This window comes from Coturnix japonica, unplaced genomic scaffold (assembly GCF_054131305.1).
Source record: "Coturnix japonica strain WE unplaced genomic scaffold, WE-NBRP24 Scf046, whole genome shotgun sequence".
NCBI lineage: Eukaryota > Metazoa > Chordata > Aves > Galliformes > Phasianidae > Coturnix > Coturnix japonica.
Window position 1 is genome coordinate 1,004,104 of NW_028188949.1, and position 17,609 is coordinate 1,021,712.

Below are 17,609 nucleotides of genomic sequence, written 5' to 3' on the forward strand. Positions count from 1 at the left end.
AGGCAGCATTTATTCTCTCTTAAATCTATTCAATTAAGGATGATGAACCATGTCTGAAAACTGCCTCTTTCTTCTCTCCACTCATCACACTGGGAGCCTCGGATGATGCTCTCAGATGCACATGTTCTAGATAGGAATTTGTTGTACAGCTAGATGGTGTGAAGGCCATCCCTTCAGCTTATACTTAGAGGAGCATCCTCAGGCTTAACCTGCTTCATTGTCAGTGTGCAGCAATTGCCAACATTCTTGATGTCATTGTAATTGCTGGTGTAAAGGAGGTTGCCATTCAGGAACCATTCCATGTCCTCGTCATCATGGGACAGCTCGCAGGAGAAGACAGCAGAGCTCTCTTCTTCAATTTCCACATCCTGCAGGTGCTTGGTTAATTCTACATTGCAGGCTGTGGGGAAACAAGGTGAACTGTTACCACTGTTACTATAAATCATACTGGGATGTGGTAGAATGGTTGGACTAGATGATCTTTGTGTAATCTTCTCAGTGAAGATTATACATTTCTAAAGTTAGCAGGAGAGAACGGCAGAAATCAACCTCAAGAAGAGAAATCTGAGGTGAAATAGGACATGGAAGAGGTCACCCTCCCTGCTCATACCTTCAGCTGTCAGCGTGGCCTCAGTCTCTGCAATTCCTGCCTTGCACTTGTACACACCAGCATCATCGGGCTTCAGCTTCAGAATCTTGAGCTCTGCTGAATGCTTATCCCTCTTGATCTTGTACTTCTCAGAGGGCTTGATGAGTGTGTGGCCCTTGAACCATTTCACAACCTTTGGAGAAGGCCTGAAATCACAGGACAGGATGACAGAATGATGTTCCAAAGCTGTCTTGTCCTCCAACTTCCTGGTGATTTCTATATGGTAATCTGCAAAGCAGGGGTGGAAGAGAAGAAAGGATGAGGACAATTGGAAGAAGAGGAAAGTCTCTTGCATGTATTCCATTCCAATTAATGTCAAGTTCACAATGGTTCTTTGAACGACTCTAAAGATAAAACAAACGATTGTCTATAGGGAATGCCATTGACTACATTTCTATAAAGTAATACTGTATATTATCTACCAAATGCAAGGTCCAGCTCTTGTTCTGTGCTTATTTAATTGCTCCCAATTGTAGAGGCTTTTATTCAAATAAGAGTGAGTTGAAAATATAACAAATACTTCAGGATGTGAATGGAGACTCTTATGCTGGGGACAACAGCAGATAAAAAGCCTGCAAGTTTCTTTCAGATGAAATCAATGACAAACTACATCAAATTTAGGTGCTACCAAACTTAAACTTGTCTACTTCAGAAATACAATTAATTTCACCTGATTTGACTTCTTTGGTATAGCCAAGGACAAAACCTCAGCTCTGTAGATCTGAATAGTAAGCACATCACAGCTATTCAAACAGATCTTTTACTGAGATGCAGCTGTCTCATTTAGTGTCCAACGACTTTGAACTGAAAATGGAGCAGACCCTCCAGACACACACAAAATATTTCAAAGACCCCAGTGTAGGAAGACTGTACGTTAATTAATTCTTCATCTTCATGATGTAAACCAAGCCTGGATACGTTACCTCTGATGAGCAGATTGGTTGTGGATTTTGATTTGCCAATTGAGAACTGAATCATGCTTGTCATATCAGTGGTGGTTTTCGCTATGGCAAGCTGGTGGATGGTGCCTTCTTGCTGCATAATCAAGTTTCTGCCAGCCTGTAAGACTTCCCCACGTAGGAATACCACTTGGGAGGTTTCACAGAAGGAATGGATATCTCGCATTCAAATTTGGCTTCTTCAGGCTCAGTCACATAGTCATCACACAGCTCCTTTACTAGATTAATGGATTGCTCTTTAAGAAGGATGGAACAAGAGAAAGCAGAGATTTAGAAGGAATGTAAAAAACCCTTACATTATCACCCCACTTACTCACACCAGCATTACTGCACATGAACACTACACCTATCAGCTCAGAATGCCTTGAAACATCATTAAAAAATAATAGAAAGAAAAGAATGTTGTTAAGAAGTCAGACAATAAGACTGACAACCTGAAAAGAGCCCAGATCTTCTGATTCCCAGTCCAACATCCAAATCAAACCATGACCTTCCCATCCCAATATCAAACTCCTCGCATTACGAAATGGAAAAGAGGTTCAATGAAACACGGACATTGATAATTACTTTGGTTAAATACAGCAACTTAGCTCTGAACAACAAGTTTTCACCTAGTAAAGGTCTCTGTAGCTCAAATGTAATGACTCTACTTAGGAGAAATTCATTTTCCAGGAAGATCTTGCCCTTATAATTGTAACAGTGGCAAAGCTGGGGACTGAACTCTTGAGTAGTGTGCTAACTCAAATGTCTCCCTTTTCTTTATCACACTTAACATCATATATATATACCCTAACATTGTATATATTAAAAAAAAAACCAAAACCCTGTGCTCTTTTCAAACAGCAAGAGAAAATGAAGAAAAAGTCAAGCTATGTTTTTTATCCCTCAACGTTCAAACACAAATCTGAAGTCTAAACGTAGAAAATCAACCTCCTAAGAAAATAATCTGTTTTACTTAGCAAAAGTAAATTCCAAAAGAGAAGCTGGATATTTTGTGGGCAGAAAGGTAGGTAGGTAGGTGTTTTTATTTCTGTGAAAGGTCCTGGTGGTGTTTAACTTCCTTGACATTAAATCAAAGGATGTTAGCTGGTTTATAATATAAGATAATTTAATCAAAATCGTCATCAGAAGCATAATTACCTTTAACTGTAAGATGGGCACAAGATTCACGAGATTCTGCCTTTTCTGCTACAGATTTTATTTCTGCTGCATCCTTGACTTGGACACGTGTGTAAGTCAGCGAGTAGCTCTTTCCTGAAGCAGAGAACCACAGAGTCACTAAGGCTGGAAAAGACCACTAAGGTCATCTAGTCCAACCACCAGCTCATCCCTACCAAACTGGGCTCTTGAGAGCAACCCCACAACTACACTTGGCTTCCTTGAGCAAAGAGCTCTGAGGCACGTGGCCAGGCTGAGCATCATCCATCTGGTTTCACAGCATCACTGCCTGTTCTCTCATGTCAATGAAACCACCCATTCCCCCACGTCCACATCCCCACCAAAGTGTAATCTAAACATGGCTTCTACAAGGACTGACCAAATGTGGCTGTCGTCACCTTCAAAGTACCTGATACAGAAGGATCACACTCACTGTCAGACAAAACCTCTTTGGAGAGGTGAACTGACTGCCCTGTTCACCCCCACTTTGGAAATAACTGCACTCATTTCCTACCTGCTCCCAGCAGTGTGGGATGGTGGGATAGCATCACACTTCCCACACTAAGCATCCCACCATGTCACTTGTTCCACCCTAACCTCAGTCCCAAAACAAAAGGGGAACTCCCTTCTGAACCTTCTTCACTTCATTTCAGATGTCTTATATGCTTGATCTCCAACCCACCCCCCACTCAGGAGAAAGATCCCCCGCTTACACCCTACCATCTTGCCGCATTCTGATGTTGTCATCACCCTTCAGCTTGTTGTCATCTTTGTACCACTGGCTCTGAACCTCATCATGTGAAATCTCAGACAAAAGATGCACTCCCATATTCATTCACTTCCACATCTTCCAGTGCTTTAACAATCTTGATATCTCCAGCTGTGAAACAGTAGAGATATATTTGTCAGGATATTTCCAGAACTGAGTGCAGCATCTTTTCCTTACACATATTTGCATAGAAAATAAGTAGGATTATGTTTTATTCTAAACCATCATCCATTCCTGAGTCATTTCTCTCTTCAACACAGTCAATGCATTATTGCCCTTGAACTTAAAGATAGACTTACTAGCTACAATGGAGCTCCCTGCAAACAGTTTTCATGGAAACCAGAATCTCATTTATTCTAAAACCTTTCAAGCAAAATTAAGGGTAGAAAAACAATAGAACTGTATGAATCTTTAAGGTCATTTAGTTCCAATCCCCCTGCTATAGGCAGGGACACCTCCCTCCCAACCATCTCTTCTCCTCAGGGCCAAGGCTTCTCTCAAATCATTCTCCTCTAAGCCTGTGCCTGTGCTTGGGATTGCCCTGACCCAGGTGCAGGGCCTTGTACTTGGCCACACTCAAGTTCATGAGGCTGCCAAGGGCCCACCTCTCCAGCCTGTCCAGGTCCCTCTGAGTAGCATCCCTTCCCTCTAGCACATCAACAGCACCGCTCAGCCTGGTGTCATCTGTAGACTTGCTGAGGGTTCATTTGATTCCACTCTCCATGTTGCCTACAAAAATGTTAAATAACACTGGTCCCAACACCACCCTCCACCTGGACACTGAGCTATTGACTGCTGCTCTCTGAGTGTGACCATCCAGACAGTTCCCTATCCTGCAACTGGTCCATCCATCAAAACCATTTTTCTCCAGTTTGGTGACCAGGATGTCATGCAGGACGGGATCAAATGCTCTGCACAAGTCCATGTAGATGATGTCAGTTGCTCTCCCATTATCCACTGATGCTGTTACTCCATCATGAAAGGCCACCAAGTTTGTCAGGCATGGCTTGAATTTGAGGAAGCCATATTGGTTACCACCAATTACCTCATCTTTATTTTCCAAACTATGCCAAGGAGAACTAGACAGAACTCTACAATGTCGTGTCACTACAAACCTGTCTGAATCATTGGCTTCTCTGCATGCTCATCACTAGTCTCTCCTTAGCTTGTGTGCCCACAGTGTATGGGGAATGTCAGCCACAAATCTTACCTAGGGGACATCTTTGCTTCAAAGTCCCTTGAACATCACACAATCCCTTTTAACTCTCCAGGTCTGCACTTCTTTATGTCAGAATCAGACCATATTTCTGTGCTGCTATTTCCCTTTCCTTCTGAAGGGCCTGGATACAACTTGGATTAACCTCAGGAGCAGAGTTCCTGCATAAAACAGCCAGTACTGAAACAGCAACCCAACCTGGTTGCAGACTGAGAGAGAAAATGAGAGTTCACCGCCTGTGAATAATGAGACTTCTCTTATTTCCCTGGGAAGTAATGTCCACTTTTTTACTTTGACGGAGCTCCTTCCCATCCTAGAAGGGAAAATATCAAGTCAAATCTACATTAGTCCTTCCATCTCTGCACTGGGCAAAGGCAGCCTTCAGATCTATGCCTAATTCACCCAATTCCGTAGAATTAATGGAACTGTACTTACTGGAACATATGCTGAAGCTTAAGCACAGTGCAGTGTTTTCAACATGTAGGAATGGCTATAGAACATGCATAAATTCTGGCTGACCTATGACAGCTTAAAGCACTGCGGAGGACTGTTAACAAGCCTGTTTGGACATCACCTTGAATAAATGATGTTATCCCCAAGTAAGGGAAGGAACAGCTGAGCACCGGGGAGGTACACAAAGGGCCAGAGCAAATTGTCACACTGTCAGGTGCAAAGAAAACTGAGATTTCACCCTAAAACCCAGTTCACAACAAGGCTACAAAATCCTGGCTGAGAATTTCTGAATGCTCACCAGTTGTTTCCAGCTCGAAGGTCATCTTCTGGCCAGCAGCCTCGCAGATGTATTCTCCAGCATCTTTCTTCTCCAGCTGCTCCACAACCAGACGCCGTGTTTTGCCCACAGATTCCAGTCTGAACTTTCTGGAGGAGGCAAGCAGTCTTCCATCCTTGAACCATTTTACTCCGGTTGGATCCTGTGCTACTTCACAGCTGAGGGAGGCACTTGCTGCCAGGGCAGCACTCACCTCTTTCTGCACCTGCTCCTGGTTTATAAACACAGGTTTTGGCTCTAAGGGAAAAAAGGAAAAACAGAAGGACTGAAATGAGACCATCTTGTAGGTTTGTATGTACAGGTTGGAACAGGTTTAGGTTACCACTTGTGCCCAAACTAATAGCCTTCACTAGAGAATATCAGCTCTTCTGTTGAAACAAAGTGTCAAATCTAGGCAAGAAAGAACCTAGGAACTGAAGGAACCAAGAGGGTCCTTGAACACCAGTCCCATGGTTGCATGTCACTATGCAAACATATTGAACCCAAAAGAACATCTGTCCTGCAGGCAACCAAAACCTGAGTTCCTTTTACTTAAGACCCACTGTGAAACATCAAAACACATAAACATGTGATAGTCAAACCACTGGCTGCCTTTTCATGACCCAGAACAGTACTCCTGGCTTCCTGAACAGACTCCTCATGGCCTCTACCATTGCCACAACTGTGACTGTCAAAGGCACAAAGGAAATATGCTCACCAACGCAGTCCTTTGTTCTTTGTGTGTGATTTGCAGATATCTATCTTACTTTGAGCTCTGGGAATAGTCAGCTCTACCAGGTCTCTTACTGTGAGTAGCAGACTCACCTATCCAGATGCAGCCTCCAACATAAAGGCATAGTAAAAAGGCAATGTACTACTAGGAGAAGTTCCTGCTTCTCCTGCCATGAAAGGCTGCACGTAGAACATGCACTCCAGCCTCACTGTACATACTTATCTTAGTCAAATGTTTCGGTGAACAAGAATTACAGTTTGGGATCTCAGGCACAGGAGAGATTAGAATAATTACTTGAACACTGCTTCCACTGTACATATATTACTAATTATTGTTCTACAGACAGACTGAAACAGGTCTTTGTGTCATACTAAAACCAAATACTTGCTACAAACGCAGGCAATCAAGTATAGGGAAAAAACCTCAGTACAGACTACTGCACCTGGAGCACTGTATAATAGAAACTAGATTTTACTTTACTGTTCTCTGCTGTATTTCAGACAACACCTGTCTTACCTGTGACATGAATCTTGAAGGTGAGTTTCTGGCCAGCAGCCTCGCAGCTGTACGCCCCTGCATCTTTCTTCTCCACCTGGCTCACCACCAGCCGACGCTGTTTGCCCTCTGACTCCACCTTGAACATCTTGCTCCAGGTGATCAGTTTCCCCTCCTTGTACCACTTCACCTCCGTCTTCTCCTGGGCCACCTCGCAGCTCAGCGTGGCATTTTCTGTTGGTGCAGCCTTCATCTCCTTCTGCACCTTCTCCTTGTTGATAAAAACATCTTCTGCTTCTGGAATTGAAGGCAAATGGGCACATTTAAGACATGAATCTTTTCTACACAGCATTCCCCAAATGCCCAAATTAGTCTTTGGACTGTACCGTTGAGGACAGCTTTCCCACTCACATTTCCTGACAGTGCTATGAACTGAATGCCAACATCTGAACTATATCAATTGCTAGTGAAGAACGTCCTCCCTGCCAGACCAAAACAGCTTAGATAGCCCTAAACTTGTTTTCATTTCCACCAGTATCATGTTCCAAAATCTTCAAAAATTAAAAAACACCCCTTTCCCCACTGTCCAGCAGCACACCAGCATACGCAGTCATTGAAAAGTCTGTTTCATACACGGGGACAGGCATTACATTGTCCAAACAAGCTGACAGCTGTAAGTTGCTTTGCCAGCAAAAGCCAGGTGAGGGTCAAGGTTAAATTCTGTTTGTGATTAAGTCATAGTGAGGAAATGTATTTTTCTCACCTACTTATTTCTGAAAACAGTTCTAATATCTCCTGAGTTTTCAGAGGCAGTAATAAAATGGTTTCCCATATGGAATCATAGAATGGTTTGGGTATAGAAGGAAGCTTTAAAGATCATCCAGTCCAACCTCTTGCCGTGGTCAGGGACATCATTCACTAAATGAGGCTGCCCAGGGTCCCCATCCAGCCTGGCCTTGGACACTCCCAATGATGAGTCACCCACAACCTTCACTGGACAATCTGTTCCAGTGTATCACCACCCTCATCATAAAGAACTTTTCTCATGTCCAAACTGAGTCTACCCTCTTCACTTTTGAAACCATTGCCCTTTGTTATGTTGCTACAGACCCTGGTAAAAAGCCTTTTTCCACTTTCTTATCAGACTCTCCTAATAAATAGAACGCCTGTCTTCCTCCATTTTGGAAAGAAAAGCACCAGCTTGAAGCCTTTCTGTTTTTAAGCATTTCTTTTGTACCTGCTATAGAGAAGAAAACAAAAGAAAATACTGGAAAACCTTTTTAGTTGCAGGTTTCTTTAATTTAATAGAAACCACCAATGCTGCCTTCTAGCATTGTGACCAAATGCTGTCTCTGAGACTATTTAGGAAGAAGCATTTGCAGGGGTGTGCTTGTTCCCTGAAGATATCTTTAATATTCTTTAATTTCCCCTGTAATTACTGACTTCTCATTTTGCTATCATTGCATCTACTTGAGATCCCCAGGGAAATTCCCCAGTTATTTCCAGCCCATCTTAAGCTGAGGCTACCCAAGTCCTCTGCAGTAATAGCTTCAGAAGGCAAACAAAACAGTGCATGAATTAAACAGAATTTAAGCACGGTCTACATCACTGAATGCTGGGGCTGAATGTGTCAAACCACTTAACTTTCCCCTCATTCATTGTTGGGGGGTTCAATACAGTCCAAACAATTTCTCTCACCTGTGACATGAATCTTGGTGAGTCTTCTCCTGGGCAACCTCGCAGCTCAGCGTGGCATTTTGAGTCAGTACAGCCTTCACCTCCTTTTGTACCTTGTCCTTGTTTGTAAACACGTCTTCTTTCTCTGCAGGGACATCACAACAGTCACACCGTTTTGCTGTAGTCTGCTGCAGAGCTAACTCCAGTTCCCCATTTTCACTATACTTGCCCTTCACAGGGAGCATCGTGATGCCTCATTAAGACAGGAAAATACTTTCCCCTCTATTTTGCCTTGGGAAATGATAGACATATCATATCATATCATATCATATCATATCATATCATATCATATCATATCATATCATATCATATCATATATCATATCACATCATATCACAAAGCTAAATATTTCGCAGTCTGATAGCAGATTTGGACATGAGATTTAGAACACCTGCATGCACTGCTGAACCTCCTCCCTTATCTTTGTTTCTTCTGATGTCTCTCTACATTTCCAGTAAATCAGAAGGGAACAGCCCTCTAGAACAGGTTGCCCAAGGAGACTGTGGATGCTCCATCCCTGCAGGCATTCAAGGCCAGGCTGGATGTGGTTCTGGGCAGCCTGGGCTGCTGGTTGGCAACCCTGCACATAGGAGGGGTTTGGAACTGGATGAGCACTGTGGGCCTTTGCAACCCAGGCCATTTATGAGTCTGATTATTTGCATTTTCCACCTCATTGTGTCATTCAAATTTTGTAACCAGATCTCTTCATACACCTCCCCTTTTCTCACTCCTTGCATGCCTCGTGTGCTCTTGCACTGTAACCCTGCAGACACCAGCTGACTACAAGAGCTGCACAAGTTACCCTCCTTGCCTATGGTTTGTTGCAGTAATAGATTCCTGGATGGAAAAGCACATGTAGAAAAGTGTTGCTATGACACTAGATGACAAAGAAAGTCCTATAGCCAAAGTGTTTTGCACCAGAGAGGCTGTCAGTTGATCCTCCAAATGCAAGACACACCAAATGAAGAGTTCCTTTCTCTCTGGGATTCCAAGCATTTTCTCACCTCTGACTTTCACTTGGAATGTTGCTTTGTCATCTTTTGTTTCACAGCTGTAGCTCCCTTGGTCTTTCAGGGTCACATTTTTGACCATGAGATTGTGGTGCGTCCCCTGGGAGATGATGGTTGTCCTCTGGACCTGCTTCACCTCTGTTTGATCTTTCTTCCATACGACAACTCCGCTTGCAGCTGACACCTCACACACCAGCTCCAGGTCTTCAGAAGGACTGACTGATATTTCTGGAGTCGTTTTGGACTTGCTGACAGAATTAATGGCTTCATCTGAAGAAAAAAAGAGAAAGTGGTTTACATCCTGACTCAGGCTTATTCAGCACAGCATTAAGATACAGTTAGAACTGATTGTAATGTCTATGCTCATTACATCTGGGGGATCGAGTTTCACCTCTGGAGGTACTCACATACAAACGTCTGTTTGATTCTCCTGTGTAAGGAAAGAGTAAGTTCTATGCAGACAGTTCTTATTTCTTTTAATCAATTCTGTATTCTGCACACGTTCTTCTGAAGCTAAAATGAAGGCAGATAAGTAACCTGCTTGCAATACATGAACAAACCAATTCAACACCTTGTCTCTAAGCTAACAAGCAGCGTTTGATGAGCACATCAGTATTTCATGCCCTTCATTCCATCCAGACAGAACCTGCCTGAGGAGCAAGCTGATGGCTGTCAGCTACAGGCAGACCTAGCTTAGTACTGCATTTCTTAGAGCAACAACTGTCGCTTTCAGTCACTGAATATACCAAGGACAATTACTATGCCACACACATTTATGGCATCAATGAACAAATAATGCGTTAAAAATTGTAATAGACAGGAGACATCTATTCTTTTAAAACTAGGTGACCAAAGAACAACAGTCCTTCTAGAGTCAAGCTGTTAAGAACTAATAGCACCAACCAATATCACATAGATAGATTACTTCTCTGCCCTAAGACCATTTTGTGACCATTTGGTGCTCCTAATTAAGCCCTCTTGATGGCTTTTTTGTCTGAGCCATGTGACATTTTGTGATAGGAGTTACTGCCAGTGTTCCCTTAACCCTACACCAAAGTAGGAGGTATCCATTCTCAGGGAATCATGCAGGCTTCCTCTGTATTTGATGCTCAGAGACAGCCCCAGAACTTTTTAAATCTTAGCTTAACTCTCATCCAATAATGTTCATCAAACAGTGCAACTTGTCCTTTTGGGATGCCTTTGTTCTGCATCAACCAGTTCCAATGGAGTCTTCTTGGCTTGTTTTAGATCAGTTTGTCAACAGATAAAGCCAGGGTCTTTGAATTACAAAGTGAAATTGCAGAATGCATGATTCTCAACCAAACAGAACGGGAGGTGGGATGCAGGGTGAATACCTGAGCCAACACCACCTGCAAGCAATCCTTCAAAATCTTAGGATTCTCTAGCCACCCCAAATCCAATGTTGTGCTTGATCTATCATCTCTGCTGAGTTTTTAGCTAGCTGATGGTGAGCATCATGGTGGTGATGGGTGAGCAGTCGGACTAGAGGGTCTTAATCAACCTTAAGGATCCTGTGATCAGAGGAATGTGAATGTGCTGTTAAAGGTCACAAGCGCTGTACTGCAGCATGAGCATACACAGCGAAAGGCTTTCAGTAGAGCTTCAGTTCATAAATGAGGACTGGGTTATGGAAAATAGGCTCAAGATAGAAACCAGAAAACAGATCTTAACGCCAGGTTCTGTGAATGCAGCCAGCTGAATTTCACAGATATTGAATATCAATGACAATTTCTTGTGTTATTTTACCCTCCAGCTCCACCCTGAACAGGAACAGGTCAGTGACAAGCATTACTCCTCCAGGCTTGACCTGACAGTGCTTTACTTGTACTATGAGCTAATGGCTGTGCTTACAGCACCTCAGGGAGACACCTCAGAGATCACAACATCCTTCGGGTACAGCAGGAGACACTCAACTCTCCAAATGTGGAGTTTAATTTGTCAGAAGAGGAGACAGGATTCCCATGCTAATAACTTAGGACCATTTCAGTCAGAGGTTTAAAGATGATGTAAGTGCTGAGGCAATACATGAACTAGATGAATGAAGCCCAGATGTGAGGGCTCAAGTCATGACTCCAGCGTCAGTTGGAGCTAAGGCTGTCCTGAATTCATCACAACACAGTTACATTATTTGCTCATCCTGTGGATTTGCATAGGGACAACAGTAAGGTCAGAATTGCTTCAATAGAGATATGCAATCTTTGTCCTAAATACTGGAAACCCACAGGGCTGGACAAATAAAATGAATTAAGTCTGAAGTGCTTTACATGGATTGTGATCCCATGTTTGCCTCACAAACTTACCTGAGACTTTCCAATCAAAAATCAGAGTGTCATCTCCAATTTTGCAGATGTTCCCTCGTCTTCTTTCGTTACAGCTGAAGCCACAAGCTTATGCAGTTTCCCTTTATCTTCCATTGTGAATTTCTTACTGGTCGTGATTTCTTTGCCATTTTTGTACCACTTCACCATGACATTGGCTTCAGAGGTCTCAGAAACAAATTCAGCGTGTTTTCCAGCAACTGCCCTGATAACTCCTCCAGTTGTCTCTTTGTTTATGAAGTCTGCCAGTGCTGAAACAAAATATGGACACACAAAATATGTATGATGGTAAAGAACTGCAGGGACATTGCTGACCATGAGGCATTCATTTATCATAAGACCAAAGATACACGTTTATTCCTAGTTCTAATTGCTAGACTCTAATTCAGAAGCCGGCAAATTGGCAGCTTTTATAAACCACGTACCAGATTACCTTATCTCCACAAGTTGAAGGACATACACAGTACAGGGGACAGAGCCAAAGGAAGAAGCCCAAGGCTTCAAGAAAATGTCTAAAATAGGAAAACTGAGGAAAGAACTGGAACAAGCAAACTAGAAGGAAATCAATGGAGGGTGTTCTATTACTGCATTGTAACCCCCTGGCAAACAAATCGAGCCTAAAAGATGGAGATATCACTTAGGACTGAAAAGAAAAACAGAATTCCTTTATGGAAATTAATTGGAGTGCAAAAGTTAGATGATGAAACTGGCCCCTATTAACACACAGTGGAATAATTGACTGCAAAGATTCAAAATCTCACCACTGTCTTAGCCAAAGGTTTAAGCCTAAGGCCACGGTCCTATTTTACTCCAGGTAATGGAGTTTGTTTTCCAACTTCTTGTTAACATATCATTTCAAAACAGCGCACACAACTGAGTTGGGTCTGCTGAGACAGCACAGTCAGAGCTGCTAAAATCAAAGTCTGGATTATGCATGCATTTGTTCTGCAGTTCCAAGAACACGCATGGATAATACAAATTCAACAACGTTCTACAGAACGCCTGTCTTTTAGGAGCTCGAGAGCCAGCTGATGGACACTGGGATGCCTGAGATCCTGTAAATACATTTAACTCCGTCCTATCATACAGTCAAATTTAATTCATTTTTTCAGGAACTGTCTCTTATCATTGTAGTCCCCTCACCACTGCTGGATGTGAGCCCAGACACACAAAAGCAGGTGCTGGTTTTCACTGCAGATACTGCAGTAAGGAGAAACAGCCTCCGGACTGGACCAGCTGAGCGTGGCCCTACCAGGATTTGCTCCAAAGGTCTTATTACCAGTAGTGCTTCCTGCTGAAATACATGGGGGTCCTCCTTTGATTCCAACCCCAACCCACCCCACCATGCCCCCTGATAACATCCATCAGGGCCACATCTCCACAGTTCCTCAACACCTCCAGGGATCCCACCACCTCCCTGGGCAGCCTGTGCAAGTTCCCCACCTCCCTTTATGGGATAACACCATCTCCTCTTCCCAACCTCCCTGAAAAGGAAGGATGTTGCTGAGATCTCTGTTTTTCCACCAGCATGGATCACAGGTTGAAAGGTCTGGAAGGAAGAGCAGGAAAAGAGTTTCATCCACGTGCCTTCTCCTTCGTTAGTAAAACCAGTGTGAAACTGCAGCCACGTCAGGCTGAAGGAGACGTCTCAGATGTCCTGCCTGGATGCAGGAGCTCACGTGTCAGAGGATGTCTGGCACGTCAAGTCTCATGGCAGTGCAGTGCATGACAAACTGCAACAACACTTTCCTGTGGGCTCCTTTGGGCACGAGGCCCAGCGGGTGACACACCTCTGGCTGCAGCTCTTCAGAGCCTCCCAGCAGCCACGTGATGCCCATGGGAGAGACACAGCTGACCCGCACAGCAGATGATTTACCAGCTAGCTCTGATTTACAACAAGAGAAGATACAAGTGGCGATGCTGAATGGTGAAATACTGCGAGTGTGTGGCATAGGTATAAGATTTGTGAGCCTGAGGATGTTCAAAGTCAGGATGGACAGGGCTCAGAGCACCTGATAGAGCTGCGGTGCCCCTGTTCATTGCGGGGGGAGTCCAACTAGCTGACCCTTAAGGGTCTCTTCCCTATCTATGAGATACACGAAAGCTGATTCTGCAGTAACCAAGCTACCAACAGCAGCTGTTTGTCTTACAGCTTGCCAACACAGATTTTAAAATAACAGCATTGATTACTCATTTGATAGTCACATTACAGTGCAAAGCACATGGAAACGTCCATCAGCTAATTCATTTAATTCTTTGGGCAGACCTGCCAGTATGAAATATTATGCTAACATGACAGAGAGAAGAAAAGCAAAATTAAGACTAGCTGACAAGTCTTGGCAGGAAGTCCTGCTCTCCATAAATTCAGTCCCATTATTCAATTCTCTTTGGAGATGTCTCCTTGCCTCTCTGGAGTTTGTTCTTTGAGAAGAAGCAATTAAGTAAGCTCTCCAATGCCAAAGTGCATACACTACTCTAGGCCTTTCTTGTTTCTCCATGGATCAACAAGGGTGACAAGCCAGCAGAAGATGATGAAGAGCCTCATCATGCAAACTCATGCATTTTATCCCCCTCACAGATGCACTGACAACTTACAGCACCATCCATTGAGACGTTGTGAATTTTCAGGGTGTGTTTCTTCCCCACAATGTGCAGTTCATATTTTTCACTGGCCTTGAGCTCCTTCCCATCCTTCATCCACTCCACAGTAGCGCCTGTGTCTGAAAGCTCAGCCTGCAGTTTGGCTTCCTCACGCAGCCGAGCGGAGATCTTTTCTACATCTTTGCTCTTATTGGTAAATCTCACTGCAGCACCTGTCAGGAGCAAAGGCCTCGTTAGTTCAATTTAGATCAGGCTAACGTGGTCAATGTTTGCTGCAACATCTCTGAAAAAGTATCACCTTCTGTTCCTGCACTCATCATTGTGTCAGTGCTGAGCAATTCAAGATATTTCATTTGGTCTTCTTGCCGGATTTACTAAGTAAAAATCAACCAAACATCTCCTTCTACTGATTAAGAATGCTCTAAACATGCTTCTGCAGAGGTTTCCACCCAATGACAAACAGGTCCTCCCATCATGAATGTTTATTTGTTCTATTTTGTCATGCAAAGCTGATTGATAGAGATATTATTGGAATGATTGCTCCCCTACTTCTAAATTATTCCAGTGCAATCAGAAAGGCTGTCTGAACCTGGAGCTGAAAGTACTGCTCTATGGTGATGCAGTGGTAAACCTGCTGACTGAATGCACTGGCCAATAGCTGTGAACTGCAGACATTCATCAGCTGGCATGAAGCAATCTGGTTCAGATACCAAGCAGCTGGGTAGATTGGCTTACCCTACACTCAGTGCTATCATGTTCAGGTCATTACCAGGACTCACGGCAGTCCATGGGATGCAATTTCAGGTATTTGGTAGAGTCAGTGAATGCCTGCAGCCCCAGTTCTAATCATCAGATCACAGCAACTATGCCTTGACTGTAAGAGGAAAGGAGAAGGATCAAAGCAAATACCTCTCACTCTCATCTTGGTGCTGACATCAACATTTTCGGCAACAAATTTCACTTCTGCTCCACCATCATTCTTGGTGATGTTCTTTATGATTAGGCTGTGAGTAGTTTGGGTTCTCTTGATGATGCAGGTCTCGCTTTCCTGTAAGACTTCACCACTGAGGTACCAAGTGCTGCAACACATTGTTGTAAGATCAGTAGTAAACATGGCATCCCCTCCAGGTACAGCTTCACCAGCTGTTAGGGGGGATTTCACAGCCAGGACTGGGTCTGAGGAAGAACAACATGGATGTCTTAATGCTCTTTAGATGCAAGTCTGGTATCTCATTTAGAGATGGAAGATTAAATCATAGGTACATTTCTACTTCTCCCTTTGCATGAGTGCTGGAAGAAGCACTTCTATGCTTCAAATCTGTTACAGAAAGTTCTGCCTCTTGCACATGTGTGATATCAAAGGATAAGGATATTCATGTCTCTGTCACAGAAACAGAACTTGTATCACTTTAGTGGTAGCTGGAGGTTGACAGGAGAACTAGTAATAAAGGAAATCCTTTGGTGTGTTAATGCACTACTATCCTTAAAGTCAAAGGAAACATCTTTAGGGAACCAACACAGCTGCTCAGCACACACTGACCCATTTCCATTGGGGTTTTTGTGCTTACCAAGGTGCACGCTCCCTGGGAATTCCAGAGACGGGCTCTGTCCATGCGCATTGACTGCAGACACTCGGAACTGATCATCAGCCTCTTCAGACAGATTGCTCACCGTGAACTCTGGGATGGGGACATGAGACTCGTGGCACCTCACCCACGTGAAGCCAGTTAGTTTATTGGGTTCCACAATGTAGCCATCGATTGGAATGGGGCATTGCATCTTCGGAGGGGACCATGCCAGCGTCACTGAGGTTTCTGTTTTATTTTTCACCACGGGGTCAGCTGGGGGCTGGGTGGGAGGTTTTCGGGGAGCTGAACAGAAATAAATACAGAAATATTAGCATAAGGTCATGTAGGCTGGAAAAGACCTTCATGATCAGCAGACTCAACTTTCAGCATGACCTACTGAGTCCCACCATTAACTACTGTGGTACCTGAGGACATACATGACAAGCTTATTCTTGCAGGTATTTGCATAGTGAATATATTCACCCTCTGGTTGCTTTGGAACATTTTAGAGGTTAAAATCCCATCAGACTTTTTCACTGTTTGCAGCCACTGATACAGGCAGGAGGCTGGGAATTACCTGATGGGCTCTAGTTACAGACTACTGACACAGTAAAGGATTGATTTCATTTCATTTTGGCCATCAGAAAGTTTGGTGTCTGGTTTCAGTCACCCATCTAGACTCCAATTATAATCATATGGAGAACAGCGCATTTAGGAGAACTCATCTCATCTTAATAAACCTGAATGAAATCACAGAATCATAGGATCACGGGAGGGCTTGGGTTGGAAGAAACCTTCAAGATCATTAAGTTCTAAACACCCTGCCATGGGCTGGCTGCCCACTAACCAGCTCAGGCTGCCCATCACCCATCCAACCTCGCCTTCAACACCAAGGACAGGCATCCACAGCTTCTCTGGGCAGCCTGAAATGGAAGCAATGAGCCACATGTTGAAGATACTCAAACATTCATGACTGTAGAGAGAGCCAAATACTCCATACATATTGCCTGCCTGGTCAATGGTATTAAAATGCCAACAACAGACTCATCCAGCTCATTGAAAATGGTGTGAACAAGGCGTACAGGATTCTTCCAGCAGCGAGTTAGATCTGCAAAGTGTAAAAATAGGAAATCTCAATGCAATGCAATTTTCCCTCATAACATAAACAGACACATAACTGTTTTGGGGTGCACTGTTACCAGCCTGTCAGTTGCTGTTGGTCAGTGCTAGATGCCAAAGGTCCCACTAACACAGCATGAAGCTGAAAGCTAGACGCTGGAATCAGATCTCCTGACCTTACCATCAGAAATTGAGATGTCATATTTTGCTCAGAGGTGCCTGCTTGTAGGAGGGACAGCTTCCGAGCTTTTTCTGCTCCAGGAACCAGCTCCAGCTTCAGAATTTAAACAGCAGTCAGAAATTAAACTGAGCTTTGTCACCTCCATCAAACAGAAGGAGTGGTTGGGTGGTACAGCTTTCCAAATCACTTAGAAACTGTCACAACAATCAGATGCCTACCTTTTCTTTTTGAACTTGTTAATACATAGAGCTTAATAGCATCAGAATGCCCCAAGCACTTCAGATAACACGACAGCTGTAAACCCTT

General features: G+C 43.6%; 1 protein-coding gene and 1 long non-coding RNA gene across 2 annotated transcripts; both read right to left on the reverse strand.

Annotated features, from left to right (window-relative positions):
- Positions 1–19: 19 nt before the first annotated feature.
- On the reverse strand, positions 20–1,868 carry LOC146752335 (obscurin-like). Its single transcript, XM_085531937.1, has 4 exons — positions 1,573–1,868; positions 611–877; positions 393–400; positions 20–25 (listed from the first exon to the last, which is right to left on the reverse strand). Exons 1-4 carry the CDS (start codon positions 1,772–1,774, stop codon positions 20–22), a joined length of 483 nt encoding a protein of 160 aa, XP_085388063.1. The 5' UTR covers positions 1,775–1,868.
- A 7,597-nt stretch (positions 1,869–9,465) lies between these two features.
- Positions 9,466–14,647, reverse strand: LOC146752336 (uncharacterized). The gene is made up of 3 exons (XR_014940669.1): positions 14,430–14,647; positions 11,817–12,085; positions 9,466–9,765 (listed from the first exon to the last, which is right to left on the reverse strand). It is a non-coding gene; the product is annotated as an uncharacterized LOC146752336 (long non-coding RNA).
- Positions 14,648–17,609: the final 2,962 nt, after the last annotated feature.

Coding starts and splice junctions, on each gene's coding strand:
- LOC146752335 (XM_085531937.1), bottom strand. CDS start 1,774: ATGCGAGATATCCATTCCTTCTGTGAAACCTCCCAAGTGGTATTCCTA. Junction 878..1,572: donor AACCAATCTGCTCATCAGAG/GTAACGTATCCA, acceptor CCTGCTTTGCAG/ATTACCATATAGAAATCACC.